A 22104-nucleotide genomic window follows, 5' to 3' on the forward strand; every position below is an offset into this window, starting at 1 on the left:
GACCTGTGTGTAGCAGGACGGGAAGGCTGGCGCCATGGCAGAGAGGAGACTTGCGGAGTCTCACTGTTGAGGGGTGTTGCTCCGTTGTTCTCAGCCACTCCATGTTTCGAACCCCTAAGAAATATGGCAGTGCCCTAGATTTAATTTGTTATTGCTCTTTGAGGTAGAGAAATGTGGGTTGTGTCAAATTTGGGAGGTGGGAAAAGCTTAGCCTAGTCATCTGCAAATCCAATTTCTTATATTCAAAGAAACATTCTCTTTTTTTTTTTTTTAACGTGTCTCAGTGCAAGTACATCATAACATTCGTATTTTAACATGTATCGTTATTTGGCATTCTGTTTAATCATCACTGACCTTGAGAGATTACATCCCACAAACTTGCCAAATTCCCAGCTACAGTACAGGTGTACTGTCAGTTTTTATTAAAAATTTCTGTCTTCATGTCAAGTAAAATTTGGTATTCCAGATTATTGGTGTTCAGCTATTGATGGTTCTTTTTTTTTTCCCCCTCCTTTTCTTCCAAACCTCTGCCTCTCCAGGTATGAAGACGAATAATGCAGACCACTGGTTTCAATGATGCTGGGCTTTTTATAACTGGATTCATTAAGGAATACAAAGAAAATTCTTACAGGGATCATAATGGTGTCTTCTGGCTGCAGAATGCAAAGTTTTTGGTTTCTGCTCATTATCAGCTTCCTGCAGTGTACTGAAGGTAAGCTTTAGTTTATTTTTCACTTGAGTTTTCAGATGAGATGAATGGTCTGTACAATTAATTTCTGCTAGATGACTTGAAGTTTTAGGATGCCAAACTAAAAGTATCTGTAGCATGTTCTAGGTTTAATTTATAAGGCTCAGATTGTCTCTTTTTAAATGAAAAAGAAAATATATTTTTGATTTTGATGCAGTGTGGTATGTTGAAACTGAAACACAGTGTTGAGACAACTGAAGTGACAGTATTAATATCCTTGATTAGTAGGTGCCTTATTTTTGGACTGTTCCTGTTTATTATTCTTCTTTCTGTTCTCATTGTGCAACCATTTAGAGGAATGTCTAGATATGTTAAATGTGATGTAAAATAACTAAACAGTGCAAATGAAATACCTACTTTACTTTTCCAGTTTGGCTGGCTGAAAATAAAATGGCAAACACTTCATTAAGATTAGAACTATGCAAGTTAAATTTCAGGAAATAAAACTCAAAGTGCATATAAAAATAGCATCTACTTAAAAAATATTTTTTCTTTTTCAAAAAAAGGAAAAAATACTTCACTGCTATCAGATGTGTTTAAAATAGGTCTTAAATTAAAGAGATGAGGAGGTAAAAAGCTTTTTAAAAAAAGTTCTATCATCTATTCTTTATCTGATTTTCTTCACAAACTATCCAGTTAGTCTGTCTCCCCAGCTGTTCTTGTGGCCCTTTTAGCAGAGAAACACACATGAATGATCAGGAAAACATGGTTTATAAATTTTTAATTACAAATATTTGTATAGAACTTGAGGCTATATCTGGGTGTAATCATTTTGATTGACTAGATTGCAGGTGAAAAGACTGGTTTAGTAATGAAATAGCACCTCTATGCCTTCTTACGTTTTTCAGTAATCAGTATATAGTATGTAAGCTTATAAGGTGCATCTGTGGAGTGATCTTTTAAAAAGATCTCACCATCTTTTAAAGCAGATACATACCTTACCGTGTCAAAATTCTTTAAATTTTAAGGCTAAATTTTCAGAGATACTTCAGGAAAGCTGCTCTGCTTCCCCCTCTCTTCTTTACCAAATCTATACAAACAAAAAGGATCTAGTCCCCAAAAATGGCAAAACCCAAGATTAAAAATTTAAATACTGTATATGGTCTTCCATGTTCACTGTATAATTTCCTAAGCATTTATTCTAGACTACCACAAGTTGGTATTCTTGTGTCGTATTAACAGACAAGCTTTGCTGAAACAGGTTGTTGAACATCCACGTGTATCAGCGAGTGCATCCTACGAGTCTTCGTGCAGGTTTCTGAACATGGGGAGGTCTCATTTCACTGAAATAGCTTTCACAGTCAGTTTCTCCTCCCTCTGCTCTTTCTTCTTAAATATTGCCAGGATATATTAGAAAACTGGCATTTCCCATGGCACACTGCAGATCTTGGATGGTTTCATCATTGACAGGATTTCTGATTTGGTAGCTGCTGCTCTGATGACTGCTCTTTTGGTGTCTGTTCAGTCTGTGGACTTGGGTATAATCTCACTTTTATAGGAAAGTAAGTGCCAACAGCTGGAAGGTAAAATGCTTTTCAGCCTCTTTCACAGGTAAGAAAGGTGAATGCGTATTAGGAGAATGGAATTACAAATCTTAGAACTGGCTGGTTAGGTAGGAACTTGTGTTAATTATAAATGCATTTACATTGCAAAAGTGGTTGCACTAGTTGAAACCAAAGGTGTAAGAAGTTGAGGCATCTATGTTTCTTTCTGAAGTTTTAAAATACTAAGGATTTTATTTGCTTTTGTAATTGTTTAAAATCCATATATCTGGTACACTTTACAAAGATTCAAATACTTGCAGTTTAATGCTAGGTGGTAGTTGAAAACGTTTGAAAACAGAAAGGAAAAGCAGACAACTTTCGCTGCGTTGGTTACAGTAGCAAACAGAATGCTACAAAGTGTTTTATCTGCTGAGTTTGGAAAGGAAAAAGTCAACTGAGAACTTCTGCAGACTGAATTTTTGCCATTTGCAGAAAGCTAATTTTCATTGTCATCTGTAATATTTCAAGTTCATTTTGTTCTGTCCCTGTTTTTCTTGCTTTTAGTAGCCAGTAGCAATCTTTTGATGCTTCAGTTGTGAATTTACTTTTTTAAAGCCTATACAAGAGCTGCTTTTTCAGCTAAAAGAAACAGGGAAGGAAATTGGGAGCAGATAACAGAATCATACCAAATTAATTGTAAATTCTTAAAATAAATGAAATATTGTGGCTCTGTATACTGGAAATGAATATTAATATAGAGTTGGCTTCCAGCCACAGAAGCAAAATGAATACCGCATTATTACACTTTCTCACAAGATTACATTGCCTTCTGCTTCAGTAATAAGAGATGCCAAGTGTAACGTGCTTTAGTAGCACTTCATGCCTGGAAGTACGAACATGAACAAAGGTTAAAATAAGAGCATCTAACTTTCGCTAGAAATAAGAAAATCTTTAATTCTCTCACTTGGAACTTAGGGCTTTTTATAGAAATCTTATGTGTATATGCAGGTTGTTGCAGTTGGTGGGGGAGATGAAACCTGGCTGAATTCCCTGCTGTTGTATTTTAATGTTTCTGTACAGTTAAACAGAGAGGGAGGAGGGAAAAAAGATCCTGGGTGTGGACAAGTGACTCATTTCTTCATATAATGAAACAATCAAGACAAAAACTTCATTACTCTTACAGTGCCTTAACTTTAACTCACCAGGGAATTAGGAAGCAGGCACAGTTATATGAAAGCCGCGATTTTATTTTAGTGTCGCGTACCCAAATAGGAGTCATACCTTCAGTTAAGAAGGTCTTGTTTTTGCTTTGTTTTTCCTGGCTAGCACAGTCCAGGTGGGGTTGCTTTTGAAGCAGTCCGTTCCTTCAGGTAAAATGAACCTGGAGCGGACGAGTGCTGGCAGCTGGAGGGGAAAACTTCACCGAGCTATTATACACTGCTGGTACATTGATCAACAACAGGTCAATATTGTTGTGTAGAGGCTTGAAAAAACATTGTTATTACCATCAACAGCAAGCTTTGCAGCCCTAAATAAGGAAAAGATGAGAGGCAGGAAAAAGGACTGAAAAGCTGAAGTCATGAGCTTGAATATTAATGTCATTTCCAAAGGTGTTTTTCTCTCCCCTTTTCTAGCGTATTCTACTATAGGTACGTCTTTAAAAGCACAGTTTTATTACAAAAGACAGGCTGAAAGAACTACCTTGGAAGGCAGTTGGAGTGGGAGTTATGCCAGCGGCGGTGTGAAGCCTGGCCTCGCACCGTGGCTGATGGCCTGGGGGGGACGGGAGCTGCCTCCCAGCACGGCTGCGCCCGAGTGGGTCCCCGTCCCACGCCGTCCTGGCTCTCTGGTCTCACGAAAGGGGGGGGTCGTGCTCCCAGCAGTCCCGTGCAGTTGAGTCCTGCACCTTTACTTACCTCTTGCCTACGGACTGGAGGAAATTAATTACATTTGACACTACCTCTTTTTTTCCTTCCCCCCCCCCCCCCCCTTCCTAATTAGGTGAAATCATCCAACAAGTTAAAAATTATCTGAGAAAATACAGAAAGTCAGAGAGTGAGATCACACATGCCTTGTTTCCATAGCAAAGCAGAGTAAAAAGCTTATTACACATATTATTGGTTTCTCTTTGAGCAAGTTAAGACAGATACACAAATATGCATATGAAAAAAAAATGTCAGAGCTAAACATTCTGATTAAGATTGGGTTTTGGACTGTACAGGTTTTGATATTTTTAAGCTTTGTCTTGCTTACAGAGTCCACTTTTTTGATGCCTTTTATTTTTTATTCTCTTCTGGTACGTGAGAAGCGCAAGTGCTTGGGAAGCACTGAAATAATTTTCTTTGCTTACATTTTGTTTTAATCAAGGCTTAATAGAATTTTAATTTATTTTATTGTGATTTATTTTTTGTGCTTTGTCCAAAGGAATAAGCATCATGCTTTCATTATCTATTTAATTCTGTTTTCTTAAATGGCATTAATGCTTTTTAAAAAAATCCAGCCTGTCTTTGCCTCTGTATGTTCATTTTAATTAATATTACGATGGGAAATATAAATTCCTGTAAATCCACTCATGCCAGCCAAGGAGCAGAGTGTTAAATCAGAGGCAGTTTTAAGTGTGTATCCAACATTAGTGCATTTACTACAGAAAAGACATACTAAATACAGATAACACATTGGGCCACTACAAAGGTATTTGCTGTTCTAGTGTATTGCTTCAGATCTTCAGCCTCCTGTCAAGCCACTCAGAGTGTCTAAGGCATATAGCACAAGTACTCAACAAACTGTAGAAGCATGTCAGTTTTCCTGCACATTTTTTAGGATGTATTAATAGGATTTTGCCCAGGATAAAAATTCAAAATATCTTGGACTTGAGAAGAAATCAACTTCTGTTAATTAGCGGATTTAAGTTCTACAAGGGCTGAAACCCATTACAGAGTCACGCAAGAACAAATAGGAGCACTAATTTAATTTCTAGCCAGGGAATTTATCACGGTGAGAGCTCTGTGAAGCACACAGTTAGTAGGCAAGTACTTGGTTTAACAGAGGTTGCAAAGCATCCATAAGCACACTCGGCATAGGAAGGCCAGCCAGTTACTGCCCGCCCTTTGGAGGGTCACTCTAATAAGCCTTCCAATATTATCTTCGTTTTTATCATGTATACCTAATGTGCTTTATGATTCTTTCACAAATGTTTTTTCTTACTTGGTTAATGCAGATTATGCAGAAGAAAATACCTGTGTGAAGGGAACAATGGGGTTTCTGCAGAAAGCAGCTGCTGCACTGAGCCCCGTTTTCTTTCCTGGAAGACCATGTCATTTTGCACTGGAATATTCTGGTGCATACTTAATCTGGGACATCTCTTTTTCCTTTTCTGAGAGAGGTGTAGGCCCACTGTATATATCTTCTAAAAAGAAAACTGATCTAAACAGTGAGATCAAACTCCTTCTTAAAGAAGAATGTCTGTTAAACTTTTCAAGTACATTTCCAGATAATAGAGACTGACAGACTGCCTGGAAAAGCCAGAGATTCTTTAACGCGGTGAATATCCTTTCATATATTCCCTGAGCAGTGAGGTCTGCAGGATCCTATGCTGTAACATTACATTCTTGAAACCAAAGCAAAACCACCACTATTTTAAAATGTAGAAGAACCATGTGAAAGAATACATGAAGAACCATTTTAAATATTGTACTAACATTTGTATGAGAATTTGTCAGGAAATGTTAATGTAAAAGTCTTATAATTTAAGCAAAGAAAAAAGTATAAATGTGTAATTACTATGAGATGAATAATAGTATTACTACTTTGATATGCTGTCTTCTTGCTCAGTTACTTAAAACCAATTCTCCTTTGAGGGGAGATTTTGCATCTTCTTGAGCTCTGTGTTCAGAAGAAGAACAGAACCCTGCACCGTGTAAAACTGTAGAAACGCAGTGTGTTGTGCTAAGGCAGATGTTATATTTTCAGAGCCCTCTAAGCTATTACTTAGGTTTACCAGCTTTTGGTGCCGTAACCTCAGTGGGTCTCGGTGGGCGAAGCGAGCCGTGCAGCTGACCACTGCAGTGAGAGGGGATTGACTTAAACTTCAGCTAACCTGCACCGACACCATTGCTAAGGGCTTTTCTTCCATTAAATGTAAATCTGAGTATAGTTTAGATTAGTTTGTTATGGTAAGGTACCTTTCCAAGAATATAGTAGCAGAATTTGAGCATAAAAGTCTTTTAAAAAACAAATAGGCTTCATCAGTATTCTGTACTAAATATGAAAAAAATATAATTTATTTTTACTAACAATTGTATTTTAAAAGTGTTGAATTATTTTCATTTCCATTTTCTGTCAAGTGGAAGAATACTGTTTGTCTTAGTAACAAGGGTTTTCTATATAGCTTTAACAACATTGTCTTTATATTGTACATCTAGGTCATAGTGTAAAATGGAAGTATAGCTGCCTGAAGCATCTGATGTCAGTGAATGCCTCAGCACTGGCTTTCTTACTACATTTAGTGTCCTTATGATCAGATTATAAAAATTATCATAAAGTATAATGATTTTAGATTTTATATTCTTTGTCAAGTTCTACAAGCACATAATGGGTTTTATACTTTGTTGTGGTTGAACCCAGCAGGCAGTGAAAACAACCACCCAGCCATTCGCTCACTCCCCCCGAGTGGGATGGGGGAGAGAATTGAAAGGAAAAAGGTAAAACTCGTGGGTTGAGATAAAGATGGTTTAGTAGGACAGAAAGGAAGGACTATTATTATTATTATTATTATAACAACGAGTGATGCACAGCACAATTGCTCACCACTCGAAAACAATGCTCAGCTTGTTCCTGAGACATGTTGCTTCCCAGCCAACCTCCCAGTTATCTTCAGAGCATGACATCATATGGTATGGAATATCCCTTTGGCCGGTTTGGGTCAGCTGTCCTGGCTGTGTCCCCCTCCCAGCTTCTTGGTCCCCCCTCGCCTCCTCGTTGGTAGGGCAGTATGACAAGCTGAAAAGTCCTTGACTGCTTGGCAACAGCTAAAATATCAGTGTGTTATCAACATTATTCTCATCCTAAATCCAAAACACAGCACCATACCAGCTGCTAGTAAGAAAATGTGACTCTATCCCAGCTGAAACCAGGACATACTTGCAAGTAGATCTGTTCATGTTCACGTCCTACCTCTGTGAGTAAACACTACAGAAAAGTAATACATTTTGTGCTAATTGTGTGTTGTATGGATGTCTTAATAGCAGCAAGTGTATGTAGGACAAAAGCATTACAGAGAAAGGACTTACGTGATCAGCTCCAATATATGTTTCATGTATGTGCCCATTTCCACTTCTGATAGTGTTCCAGGTTGTGTTACGTGAGGATGAGGAGATAAAGCCATTCACAGGGAGAAGTTCTTGGCTTGTTGTCCATCCATACCCTTGTCATAAATGCACTTAATAGTATAGCAGCTCCCAACGTGTTGTTATGCAGTTATATATATTTATACGGTAACCTTCATGGAAGAGACACTTAAGAATTGGCCATTTAGAGTGGTTAATTAATGTCACATTTGCTCATCAACATTGGTTGGCTAGAAGAATATTTATAGTTGCTCCCTCTGATGATCTTTTTTTTTATAATTTTGTTTATTATATGACTTTGTACTTGGATAATATGGCTCTAAGCAGCACTTCACTGTATTATACGCTGTACAAATATAAAATTAGAAGAAAGGAAGATAAGGAATAATCACATATATAGTAAATTTCATGAATAATTTTGTTGTACTTTCAGTTTTACATGGTACTTATGATGTGCCTGTGTAGAATCACACTGCAGATTTTTTTTTTCTAATCACTTAAAATTTGATAAAATTTCATTCTGTCAAAGCTGGATCGGCTCCAGTTTTGCTAATTTCTATAGATAGTGCTAGTTTATCCATTGATGGTTTGTTTGGATTGACATTTCAAATGAGACACATGAACACTGGATATCTTTTCCAATCATTGCTCACTTTTTTTCAGGAATACTAAATTTTTTACATTTTTAACACAGGATAAACTTTGTATGGGTGATTCTGTAAATAAGCTATACTTCAAATCAAAGATACCGTATCGTATGATAAATCGAATATGCAGTTCTTTCTGATAGGTAGGAGCTGAAAAAATCCTTTTGTTTGAAGGTGTCTCAAATTCCTGCCCTTCCAGAGTCTTGAACTACTCCACTGGCTTTCAAAACCCGATTGTCCTAAGGTACTTTGTGTTTCTGTAATCCCTATCTCCTGGCTTGCTTTTGAAGTGTAAGAAATAGAGTTGTATGGATGTTAGCTCGGTTCATGGGTTCTTCTTTCAATCAGGGAGGCGATTCATCCATGTCCCGGTGACATTAAGGCAACCCATGTAAAAATGTACACGAGTGTGTTGGCGGTGGTAGGGGAGATCCCCCGGTTGTTCCTTCTGAGCTTGGACCAGTCCAGGTGGTTGGGAATGTTTCATTCTTTTTGTTTTCTCAATTATACTAGTATAATAATCACTTGTGTTTTCTCAGTGTATAAAATGTGTTATGGGGAGACTAGTTTGGGAAGCAAAACGAATTTTTTTTCATCTGTTGCCTGAGCAACACATACATGTGAGAAACCCAGGGGACCACATAACTTTCAGTTGTTGGATACAGCACTCGGCGAGTTTTATGAGGGATCTTGATGATGGAAGGAGAGCTGGCTTTTGTGTTCTCCCTTGTCAGGGATTTTGATGTCTCTCTCAGGAGTTAGGTAGTTTTGTTCTCTTCCAGCAGAAAGTACAATTAATGCAAGGTGCTGTTTGAGCAATTTTCCTGTTAAATTTGAATTCAGTAATTCATTTAGGAGACCCGAGAGGAAGTTGACACTGAAACCAGGTTCTCCTATCTGCTGCATTTTAGCTCGAAAAGCAATGAGAAATGTTTGCTTTTTAAAGACTTCAGCACTATTGCATATCATTTCTGTTTTTAACCATCTTCCTACTGAGCTTCAGTCGGATTTGCCTGTTGCCACTGATCCTGTTTTGACTATGCGTGTGACATGATCTCCCTTCCACAGTATTTCACATTAATTTTTTCCTATTTCTCCCCATTGAGCTGCCCCAGTTCTTTTAATATTTTGTCTTTTTTTTTAAATTATAAAATGTTACTTCAAGTTTTGGATTTATTCCGCACCATTGTTAACATTTACCATTGAAAATCTGTTGGAAAAATGTAGGTTTGTGGTTTAGAACTGATCATGCTTTTTAGTGGCTGAAGATTAATATGCTTTTAGTAAACAAAACCGAACAGTTTGCTGCTTATGCTTTTGCATCATTTAATTTGCAACAGATGAAGCTGGCATGCGTGAAGAGTGAAGCATGGAAAGTACTAGAGGGCAAACTGGTGGTTTGTGATGTGGATTATTACCTGTAAAGATGGATAGAGTCCACAAAACATTACTTCGTGTATTAATGTACCTGCTGGGAAAAAAATTAAATATATCAGCATAGCATATCGTGCATAAACTGTTTGGTTTAGGCCTTCAATTCAGATCCTGCTCAGTAATAAAAAACTTTAAATCTTCTACATCTTTGTACTAGTGTAAAGATAGATATATATATATATCCTCCTATATATAAAAAGCACCTGTGCAAATACATTTTTAAAAATTGAGAATACAAAGGTCTGGAAGTAATCCATATGTAAACTGTCTTGAAGGATTTATAATATACAGTGTTTTGTTCTGCAGTGTAAACTAAGTGCCTACACAAAAACGGTTGAGAAATCCATCTAAGCACCAGTGTTTTCTTTACCAGTTTTGTCGTAGTCTAGGAATAGAACAATTGTTTTGTTGTACGTATTATATATAACAATATAACAATTAATTTGCTGTATAAATTATTTTGAATTTCATTCTGTTAAATCAGCAGAGTCCTAACTCAGTCCTGGCAACAACTCCAATTATAACATGTAACCTTCCCTCTTTGATGCATTATTTCATAGCTCTTGGATTTGTTATGGATCCATTTTAACGGCATTTCTATGTTGCCTTCTTTTTATAAAAGCTTTTTTGAAGTATGAAGAAAGACTTTCTGAATATTTGCTATTTAAAAGTTTGTCAACATGTTAATGCCATTTGTAACACACTCCATGATTCTAACTTTATTTAGCCCAAAGCCTCCTCTATTTCCATTCTTTCTAATAATTCCTTCTTTTCTTTGGCTGATATAAAAAAAATAAATTAAAAAAAACCTAGTGACAATAAAAGGGAAAGACTTCACTAAAGAAAATCTTTGGTCAAGGTATAGATGTTTGTGACCTGACCAAAATTTATTCTCTTGATCTTATTTCCATTTAGAGTAAGGGAAAAAAAAAAGGAAAAAAAGGATTAAGAAGGTACATTTAAAAGCATTCAGAAATGTTAAGCAACAATAAAACTCTGTAACCATTTAAATGACAGCAGCTGACTATTTGAATTAACTTTGTGTTTGGCTTAATTTGGGGTCCTAATTATTCTTAACTTACGTGAGTAGATTTCAATTATACAATACTGCAGGGATTTGTAGCTAAGGCAACTAAAGGAATCATTTTACATAAAGTACTTTTGTTCAACTGATTAGGGAGGTTAAAATGGAATCATAGAAAATGGGAACTCTTGTCTGATAAGGCCCAAAGAATTGTTTCCAGTGACACTATGAAGAAATAACATGAGGAAAGCTCATTACTGAAGATTTTGAGAATTTTTATACAGCATGTTTATATCTTGATAATGTGGCGTTAGTTAACCACTCACAAGCGATTCTGTTGATATCGATGAGTATTAACAATAGATCTATCAATAAAAAGGCAATTCACATTTTTGTGGTACCTTAGTTTGATCTTCATGAGGTGACTTTTTCTAGAAGCTTGTTAAAAATTTAGTTCTTAAAAATATTTTTAAATATTTATTTATTTATGCCAGTTAACCATTTAAATAGGCAAAACATGCTATGTTTACTGCATGATATTTCATGTTTTAGACATGAAAGCATTTTTAGACATACAACTCTCATCTCCAATATCCCATTTACCTAAAATTGCTGTTCCATGAAAATCATTCTCAATTTGCTACATCTTTAAGATAACTTGGAGGAATTAGAGGTGAAGGAGGTATTGGAATAAAAGACTCTGGAATCAATTTCTGTTTGTATTACCCACACAAATGTATACCCTTCATTGGAAATTAATTTTTGAACAAATTACCTGCATAGTTTGAGCTTAAAAACAGGTTGGGTTTTTTTAACAGTATGTACTAAAATTTCATTTTTATTGTTTGAGCAATTATAAAGTCAGGCCTCCTAAATTAGATCTGCAGCATAGGTAGGTGTCTCCTGTTGATGATGGTAGACTAACATCCCTAGACTTAGAACGCTTATTTTTGGTATTCTCTGAGTTTTTCACACACACCTTTTTTGATTTCCTCAACCAGAGTATTGAAGGTTACAAGAACGGTTATTCTGCTGGCTCAGGAGAGCAGACAACACAATAGCATGTCTGCAACCCAAACTGATAAGTCTGTTTTTAGAGCTGTCACATTGGCCTGTACCATTTGAATATACTCTTAGGCCTTATAGTCAGAGACTTTAAGAGAAACACTGCAATTGGTTCCTGTGTATGTTGTATGTAGGAGATATCAGAACTTGAAGTACCTCTAATGAGGTCAATATGAGGCTTTGATGCTATTTAAAGGCAGATAAAAACCCACTTATGAAGCATATGGTTAGAATGTGTAACAGTAATTTCTAAATTAGATCCCAAATAAATACTTAAAAAAAAGTATACAATAATAGATCCACATGCATCTCTTCCCTTCCCCCCCCTGACAAATTCCAGTTTTCTGTGGAAAATACGTATTTTTTATCATATGTCTGCTGTTAACATATTAACACTATACACTTTCAATTAGTACTGCTGACAAGTTGTTTAGGAAAGTCTCTGGAGCGTGTGGAGTTGTGCACAGCTTCTCTGTGTCAGGTGTTTGCTTTCCAAAGTGAAAGTACTAAGATTTAATTATCAGAAGATGCTTGCAGTAGGCAGTGTGCCTTTGGAAGACCGTCAAGGGCAAGGCTGCGGGTGCCCTCCACGCACCTGGGCAGGAGGACATCTGCGCCTGCCCCAGGAGCTGACGGCACGGAGGTTGGGCACAGCCGTGCTTCAGGGTGTGTGCACATCAGTGAGGTGAGCCAGGTAACACTGAGCTCCAGTATCTTCATCTGGTGGTGGTGGGCAGTGTTGAGTCCTGCTCTGTCACCCCATCAGCTCCCTCGTGCTGGCTCTGGCACCCGTGTGGTGGCCCTGTGGTGGACTGATGTGGGGAGCAGGACCGGCAGGAGACAGTCTTTCTTTTGGGAAGACATTTCCCCCAGTCACCTCCCTGAACCATATCACCCAGACCTTGGACAAGTGGGAGAGGTGTAGGTCATTTAGAGTATCCAGAGCATGAATCTCCTTGATTTAGTTATGAAGATGGTGAAGGGTATCCCAAATTGTCTGCAAGTGCGTAAAAGTGCAATTATGAAGACAGTCTTTGTGGCTTCATAAGGGTGTGGTTAGGTTGATGTCAGAGTTGCATCTGATTTTTGTCCTGACGAGGGAAACAGGATTTTTCGAAGGGACTCATTTCCCAGATAAGCTAGTCCTTTCAAAGGCCCTTTAGGGATCTTAAGATTGTGTATACTTTTACAGGAACTGTGAATTGCATCGCTGTATCTTGGTCCTTCTAGTTCAGATTTTTTTCTTTCACTGGCAGTCAGTATTGGAAGCTTCAGAGGAAGGTGCCAACATACTAAAATGCACAAAGTAGCCTACTTACAGTGGACATTTCTTAATTATCCACTGTCAGTGAGTCCCAGTAGATATACCTCAGCTCATTGCTTAATTAAATACTTTTTTAATATCCTAAGTTATATCTGTAGGTTTTGGAGTGCATTACTGTGGTCATGAATCTCCTTGATTTTGTAGACATTATCATGGAGCAGACTTCTCGATGTCCCTCTTCTCACCCCATTCCCAGATCATTTAAGGAGTATATGGAGTACCTTGTAAACTTTGTCATCCTGTTTCTCTCCCTCTGTCCTCTCCATCATCCTTTTCTGATGATCTACATCACCTTGCAAACCTCAGCTGTGCAGAGAAAATCATTCATCTTCTCTGCATTGTCTTCTTTAGCCTTAGTTGATCACCTAATTCAGCAAACTCGTCAGTTCTCACACAAAAGTGGGCTTCCTACTTTTGTTGTACTTAAAGAATTTCTGGTTATGAAATAATTGGAAAACGTTTTGGAAAAACACCTGTGACATTTAAGATGTGCACAAAACATAGGCATGGGAGTCAGGAGACAAAACCAGTCGTATTTTGTCAGTTTGGCTAACTTTCTATAGTGATACAAGTCATAGTGCCAGATATTTTTCTTTAATTTTGCAGCACAGTTATAAATTTTGCTATATCTAATTGCAGCAAACTTTTCCTGCTCAGCAGATTTTTCTTCTTGCTGAGCAAGTACTGAGTTTATATGAGTGATACTTGGGTACATAAACTTGGTTTATGGATGTTTAAGGGCTTATAATTTTCTCTTTAAAGTCAAACTTAATTTTTAATTTATTTTTTTTAATGAAAAGATTTTATGGCCGACACATGCCCCATGAGAAGAGGAAGAAGTTACAGATGGTCCAGAGGAAGAGGGTCTGCTTCATACATAAAAACTTCATGTCAGCATTTCATCAGAGCATTTTCTTAGGGTATCTCTGTTATCACTGACACTTTCACATTGACAAGCATATGGGATGTAGTGCTGAATGTGTAAATTGAAATGATCACATCTAGCATTTCCCACTACCAGGTGCCAGCTTGCTGCTGCAGCTCTGCACTTAAGAGTGCTAGGAATAGTTTCATTTGCTAATTACCTCTTATCTCCAGTACATAGTCCTTGGGCAAACAGCTTACCCAGGTGTTTTTGAGAACACCTATCTGGACAGCGCAGGATTGCAGGTGGTCCTGTGGTGACAGTACAGCGTGCAGATCATGTAAGAAATCTCCATCCATCTGTGTATGGGTTGTTTTTTTCAAGTCTTCAGTGAAGAACAGAAGACAAATTTGAGAGAATTTTTCTGTCTTTATGAAATTTGCCAGTGTGAAAAGCAGAAAACTGCTATTCCTCAGCCTAAAAAAAAAAAAGTGGGGTTATGTTGGGGTTTTTTTGATAACAAACCTGATTGTCCTGTCTTGTCATTTCAGCAGCAAGGAAAGTACGTACATGCCAGTAGGTTTTGCAAGGACCTGCAGGTTAAAATAAATAGAATGTGGTGGTTTAAGGAAGTGGTAGAGTCTAACTTGCCTTTCAGTACTCCTTTTCCAGGATCCAGTTTAACAGGATTGTATAATTTTACTAATACCCCTTTGATCTGTCATTTATACAAAAAGGCAGGCTTTCCGAAGCATTTGCCTTACGTGTTCTTTTTGGGCTAGACTTAATCACTTGCAGAACTGATAATATTTTCTCATTCTTTAAGAATTCATATTACAGTCTTATGCTTAATATGACTGTGGTTTGAGTATGGGATGGTAAAAGGAGCCTTTTAATTCATAATCCAGTAATTCAGACAGCTAAATTATGCCTGCCTTTACCTGATATTTATTAAAATGAATCCAAAGAAACTTCAGAAGTGTTGATGTCATCCAGTTGCCCTTATAGGTTTCTTTAATACTGTTTATAGAATAGATACATTCTGTACTATGAGTAAGTGCAACATCTGTTTCTTTACGATTTTTCCTTGCATTTTTCCACACTTCTCATAAGAGTCAGAGTTTTCATTCTCAGGCATTCTATACAGTCCAAAATTCATGATGTTCTCTTGAGCATCACAGTTATATATGTGTACCCGAGACAATTTTATTAGTAGTTACACCTTCACGCTTGTTTTATTTCTTACCTCTGGTTTCCAAATTAATATTTACTGCTACTCAGGAGTTGTTCTATAGCCACTTGTTAGTTAAAAAAAACCCAACAACCAAACAAACAAAACCAAGAAAAAACCCCACAAAAAAAACCTAAAAAAAAAAAAAAAACCCTAAAGAAAAAAAAAAGCCTGACGGATGACAGTACCTTTCTTTTGAAATAAAAAACTCAGACCAGAGTTTGGAATGCTGGTGAACAAAATCAAGTTACTAATGATGCACTCTTTAAAACCAGTTATGAAGAGCTAATAAATATTTTAATACATAGTTTATCGATAATTACAGAATCTAGCAAATCACCAGGATTTTAACTAGCTTGAAAATTACTCCTACCATCTCTTGATGTACTTATGTTGAGCTCATGCTGCTATATGATAATTTGTGTTTAAAAATAGTGGTCTTAAGTGTATTCAGAAAACATCAGTATCAATCTCAAAGCCTATTTTAAAGGATTTCAGGTTGTTTCCAAGGTTAATTTTCATATGGTTCTGTGAAAACAAATCCATGCATATCTCTGCCTTCCGCTCTTTCATTTCCTCTGGAACCTAATTGGTTTGCAATGTTACTGCAAGAAAACAAGGAGGTTGTGTTTCAACAGCTAGAAAAAATTGCCATTTCATTATCACTTTGAGTAGGAGTAAAACTGATCAGGGTAATAACTCTAGTTAATACATGAGGCAAGGCTGACAATTATGGGTGTTTTTCTGAATGTGTTAGGTGCCTTACTTCCATTTCAATCAGGGAGAATTAGGTGCTTTAAAAACCTTAAAAAATATAGCACTGGATAAGAATTCTCACTTAACTGAGAAATGCTCCCTCATAAATGGATGGGCGTCTCCCTGCTTTTGTTTAGATTAGGAAGACTAATCAAACTAGGTCACATTTATGTCACACACAGATTGCGCTGAATTAATCATCGTTTCCTTTCACGCTTGCCTGGTCTGTGGTCATCCCCTGCTACTCTTGTGCTGGTCCTGGTGCTAACCTTGGAGGGGTGCTTGGGGGCTCAGCAGAGGCAGCTTGCTGCAGGATCGGGTTAGGTTGGCTGGACTGGGAACCTGGTACATTCCTCTTCCCCCCTTCTCAGTCTTCTGCATAAGTTTCTGGAGAAGAAAACATAACTTTGGTAGTGGAAGAGAACAGCTACGTGCATCCATTGAATTTTATTTCCCCCCTGCTAAAGCCTGGTCTTCTGTTAGCAAACTGATTCTAAGTAAATTTCCTAGTTAGGAAAAAAAAAAGAAAAATGGCAGAAAATCTTAAAAAGAAGGAAAAAAAAATAGCTTGAAAGCTTGGGAAGCTGTGCAGTACAGTGCAGGACAGCTCTCCACTGGGCGGTATCCTCAGAACATTTTATGAACAGTTAACTTCTAGTGGTGTTGTGTTAACATTTCTTTATTTTATAAATGAATAAATCATTGAACGAAAGGTCAAGTTACTTGCCCTAAAATACAGAGGGAGTAAACACTGGAACCCTGATGAACATTCAGAGGTCCTTTCCTCTCAAAATAAAGATGCTAAAGAAAACATTTTAAAAATAAATTAATTCATTTACAGTCAAGTCATTTCCTCTGGCATTGGTTGCATAAAATATACATTCATAGATGAACAGTTTTGACTAAAAATTCAGCAGGTACCAAAAGGATAGTTATAAATATATATATCTATCTATCTGTCTCTTTTTACTCCTTATAGGTGGGAAACTATCCTGAATCTGTAGTCCTGAAAGGAATGAGTCTGGGATAATACCTGAGTGTGAAGTTACTCTATGCAAATCAGGCTGCCTTAAAAATCAGTGTGTGGGTTTTGATGTAATGGATTAGATCTTTTTCTTCTCTTTGCATATCTAAACTATTGGCAATGCATGTTTCTGTTAGTGCCAATCTAAAGTAAAATAAATATTCATGATAATTGGATTCAGCTCCCTAAAATTAATTTAAACTTTCTCCATGTGCTTAATCTGTATTGTTTTCTGTCTCTGAGTTTGTAGGCAGCAATTCAGCAAGCTCAGAGAACAATTAACTTCTCAAAGAATCTTTTCAATCAATTAACTCTAATTTAATTCTTAATCTGATTCTGGAGGTAGAATTGTCTGGCTAATTTGCGAAGACTGGAGCTTACTTGAAATGCAACAGCACCGCTGGTCAGTTTGCTTCATGGGCTTTGGGGACTTAAAACGGGTATCCCGGTTTCTCGATGAATTCAGTCCTGGCAGTGGTGTGCCCTGCTGTGCAGTGGGGGGGTGCTCCTCCTCCGCCCCAGCCCCAACTGCCCGTTCCCCTGTCCCTGGTGGGCACAGCCACCCCCTGGCCCCGGTCACGGTGCTGGCCCAGGTCATGTCCCAGCCCTGGGGTGGCACCAGGGCCGGGGCGTTGATGGGAACATGGAGGAGAACACAAGGCTACCCCTTTCTGTGGTGGCGTAGTTTTATGGTGGGTCAAATTAACTCTGAGACTATTTCCTCAATCTCCCATCAATGTCCTAGTCTCCACAAAGCTTCAGTGCTTGGTCCCAAGAGCCAGCCAGGTATTTTTAAAGTGTTGATGTGCTTAGAGATGGAGGCAGCTGCTTCATTGTAGGCGCACGCTGTAGGTTCCTAGGAGAGGTATGTTTGTTTATGGATGCCATTAGGCATTGTGTCTGCATTTTAGGTGCCTGAAGCGTAGTCAGGGGAGTCTATGACAGTGACGTTTTCCAGCTCTTGTTTCTGCTGAAGTGCATTAACCTCAGGGACATGAGTAAATAGCAAAGACTGAATAGCATCTTGTACCTAGGAATTTATTTCAGGCCTCCAAAGAGCTCATTTACCTTGTTCAAGGGGTCACTTCTTTAGGCGACTCCTAGACCAGGAAAAAACAGGATTTTTCGGAGAATACCTCCAGGCCAGGTAAGGCCCCAGACCTTTTAACTCTGATTTTCATTATAATGGCTTCCCCAGTCTAGGCATGAATAGGCATCTGGGAAACTGATCTGTTCATCCTGCAATAGCCTGGGCAGAAAGTCAGATCGGCCATTTCTTGTCTTCCTGATATTTGCTGTAGCGGTTTCATAAGTTTTACTGTGAAATTTATGAGCTCAGCTGGGATTGATCATGTAGGAAAAAACTGAATTCAGAGAAAACTGGATGGACACTTTCACAAAAACATGATTTTTTTTCACTCCTTTCCAAAACTCGTAACAGAAAAAAGTGCCTCTGAATGAAACAAATGGGAAATGTTCATAGTGAAATATTTTGTCTTGGAAAAAAAATTAGTGATTTTAAGAGTAATGTTCATGACATCATAACTTAAACAGTAATTCTTAAAATGATGGAAAAGTTCAAATAAAACTTTCAATACATCATATTAAGCAAATTAAATTTCTATATCCTGTAATTAAAATTTACTATTTGTACTATACACAACACACTACTACACTGTATTATGTCTTACAACTACAATATAAGGGTTATTTGAAGGATAGTTTTATAGTTTTGCTAAGTGTTTCTTTTGGATCAGCTTTATACCATTAAGACTATGTTCACACACTATTTTGAAGAATATATATATATGAAGGTAGATGTTGAGCGATAGAAAGAAACTCTTGCATTGTTTTTGTCATACTGATATTTTCTGTGGTCAACATGTAATCTCCTTTGTTATGTCAACAACCAAAAAATATTTAAACACGTTATTGTGTTTAAGTTCAATTCTATTGCTAAGTACAGTTGTCACTCTTCTCCAGTATCCTCTTATGATTTCGTTATTCATATGGCAAGCTGTTGGTGCCAAGGCATGGCATTTTTTACGTACAGGTTGCCCTGTACCATGCAGAAGAGGCTAGATTCATGCAGAAGGCAATAGATTCCTTTGGGACATGTAGGAAATATTTAAAACAGTTCAAAAAGAAAACTTTGTTGTTATTTTAAGAAACATGGACTGTATTCTTTCACCTCTTAACATGGCATACTTTCTATTATTGGAGCTTAATGGATCTGAATCTGAACAAAGAAATTGGATGTTACAACAGTACCAGAAATACAGATTTGTTATGTTTGGTGGTTTTGCTTAGGATTCAGCCGGAAGGAACCGCATTTTGTAGTGACAAGACTCACAAACTGATACAAACCAGTAATGGACAGTAGTCTGGAAAAGGCATTCTAGATGCTAGCCATATTATTCATATGTTGCATATGACTGAAATAAACACTGAAAAGATGCATTAGGTAATAAGTAAGCTATGTATATGCTAAATATATAAGATTCATAATCTGCAGTTGTACCTTATAGTAAATCTTGAATCTCGTTTGAATGCAACCTGATTCCCTAGTGAAAGGAGAGTGGTCTCCTACTTAATTGCATTTTTTTTAAAATTATTTTTTTACTCCGGAAAGCAGGAGGGAAAAATACAAATTTCCACAGCCATATTTGATAGGACTAGTGCTGGAAATTGTGAAAGGCAGAGATGCCTGATAGGAGACTAAGATATTCCACTTTGATGGAAGGAAGGTAGCCCTGAGCAAGTGCTGTGAGCAGCCCTGGGGGGACTCCATCTTTAACAAAGGAACAGAGGAAATGTAGCTGCGAGTAACTCTCTGAAGCAAGTTAGCTATGGGTAGAGGAGGAGCTCGAAAACCTGCCCGGTGAACCAAGCCCGTGCAAGAGCTAGGAAAGGTTTCCTGGGGAAGTAAGCTCTACAATTTTGCTTTCATATTTTACATTTCTTTCTTAACTCTTCCCAGTTTTGTAATCAAGAATGTGACCCTTTTACACTTCTCAATTTTTAAAAATGTTTGTCTACGTAACATGTACAGGGAGCATCCAGGACATCAGACGGGCAGCAGTGGGATGTGTTTCCTGTGAGGTTGCTAGCGTCAGCCTGGCGAGTGGTATTGTGAGTGTCGGGCAGGAGGAAGATGCTCCCCTGGCTGATCCCCCGCAGGCAGCAAGGTGTCCGGTTTGGTGAGAGGCAGACAGCAGCAAGGCAAGATGTTCCTACAGGAGGAAGAAAATACTTCTCACGCAGGAAAAGCTGCAACCTCTCAGTCCAAATAATTGTGTGTGAGAGACATCTGTAATGAGTAATATCCAGTTTCTCACACGGAACACTGAAACAATGAAAAACAAATACTGTACAGATTTTCTAGTTAATTTTTGTCATGTTGAGAATATTTGGAAGGTGTCTGAGGGAGAAAAGCCTGTAGCCACCCACTCGAGGTCTCTCCGCAGTAATGTGCTTGAGTGGGGCTGATGCAAAAAACCCCCAAACAAAAACATTGAGCCATATGAACACGGTATACTTTTAAACAAAGGGTAAACCCAACTGAATTAGCACTGCAATTAAAATATTTGCCTGTAATGTTTATTTTCTACATTGTAGCTAGTCAGATTTGTTGATGCTATAAGGGGTTAGAAATGGTAACGTGTATCTTGCATCTCTCTGAATTGGGTTGTTAGCCATAATAATCTCCTGAGAGATCTGAATGCTCTCAATTCCTTATCATCTGCAGGAGTTTCATTTTCTTTCTAATTTCCCCTTCAGCTGCTGTTCTCCATTTCTGGCTTGTCTACAATTAAAAAAAAAAGTTTTCAGAACTCGTTTCTTGTTAATCCCTTTCTTTTGCTGTGTTTCCCTTTGGGGTAATTCTTAATCTCCCAGAAGCATCAAGGCATTCAAGTTAATGTTGGTTTAGTGGCCAGTCCGGTTAAGAGAGCATTCTGTAGTACTCGTTCTATCTTTTTTTTCCCCCTTCATCCAGTAGGATTGTGAATTTCTAGAAAGGTTTGGAGTTGAGGCTGCAGATGTGTTCAGCTGGTAGTCTCTGCCTCCCACCATCCTTCCCTATTTCCTTGCCAATTCAAACAGCACTTTCCAGATTTTCTTAATGAAATTCAGTTCACTTTTTACTCAGCCTAAAGTGAGTAGTAGAGGGATGTATTAATTTAACGTAGAAACTTGATCTGTGAGTTATCTCAGATCTATCAGCCCAGGTGCTTGTTGGGACTTGGATCTGAGTCGCAGGAATGAAAATTTCTTGCCAGAAATTTTAACTGCAGTCTCTAGACATAGCTAGCATTGTCGAAATATGAAAGAATTAAATTTGCTCATTACTCTTCACTTTGCAGAGGTGAGAAGTGTGTCAGCACCTTCCCACAATGAGTAGAAGTATTTAAGATTAGGTATATTTTTTTCTTATTACTTAAACTTAATCTCTTCCCCAGGTGTGTATTTTTTGTCGTTTTTGCCTGTTTAAGACTCCCACTGAAATAAGTAAGAAGCTGTGCTGTGCATGTGGGAACAGTGCTTGGCCCTTTGGAAGCATAGGGTCTCCACTGTTGTGGTACAAGTCTCATAACTTGAAGTACCTACTCTGCATTTTAAACCATAAGAGAACTGAAAAAAGAAAAAAAAATTGGAAGACCTATGAATTTTTTTTCATCTGTATGGGAAGTGTGGTTCTCTCATTAGCATTGTTAACGCAGTTGGTAAGGAAAGAACCTGGCTGAAACAAAGATGTATCAGTAAAACTCAAAATAATTGGCGTCAAGGTAGTAAAAGAAAATAGTCACTGAGCTATAGTTCATTTTTAAAATTAAGGCATCGAAGTTTTTTAAAAATCGTGATTTTTATTTTGACATAATTATATACACGTTACCAGCATTTCAGTGAAGACGACATTTCCTGAAACAAAACACACCATTTATACAGGCTGTTGAAAACTCAGCTCTCAAATTATTCTGACTTCAGCGGTATGAATTACGCATATAAGCAGAGCCTTTAACATAAAATGACTGCGGCACCGGTATCATCTTTCATCTCCTTTCCCTCCCCTGTCTCACACTTACTCCTTCGCTTTGAAAAGGTCAGATCTGTTAGTGTAAATGGTCTTGTACACCAGTACCAGTAATAATAGAAGGG

At 37.7% G+C, this 22104-nt stretch overlaps 1 protein-coding gene across 17 annotated transcripts in view; it reads left to right on the forward strand.

Annotated features, from left to right (window-relative positions):
* Positions 1-22104, forward strand: part of ADGRL2 (adhesion G protein-coupled receptor L2) — a 394446-nt gene that overhangs the window by 266335 nt on the left and 106007 nt on the right. For all 17 annotated transcript variants that reach the window (XM_075759768.1, XM_075759776.1, XM_075759770.1 and 14 more), the window contains one exon: positions 540-712. In XM_075759768.1, the coding sequence (XP_075615883.1) occupies positions 640-712 (73 nt within the window). In that variant the 5' untranslated portion in view covers positions 540-639. The remainder of the gene's footprint in view (positions 1-539; positions 713-22104) is intronic.

This window comes from Balearica regulorum, chromosome 8 (genome assembly GCF_011004875.1).
Source record: "Balearica regulorum gibbericeps isolate bBalReg1 chromosome 8, bBalReg1.pri, whole genome shotgun sequence".
Classification (NCBI taxonomy): domain Eukaryota; kingdom Metazoa; phylum Chordata; class Aves; order Gruiformes; family Gruidae; genus Balearica; species Balearica regulorum.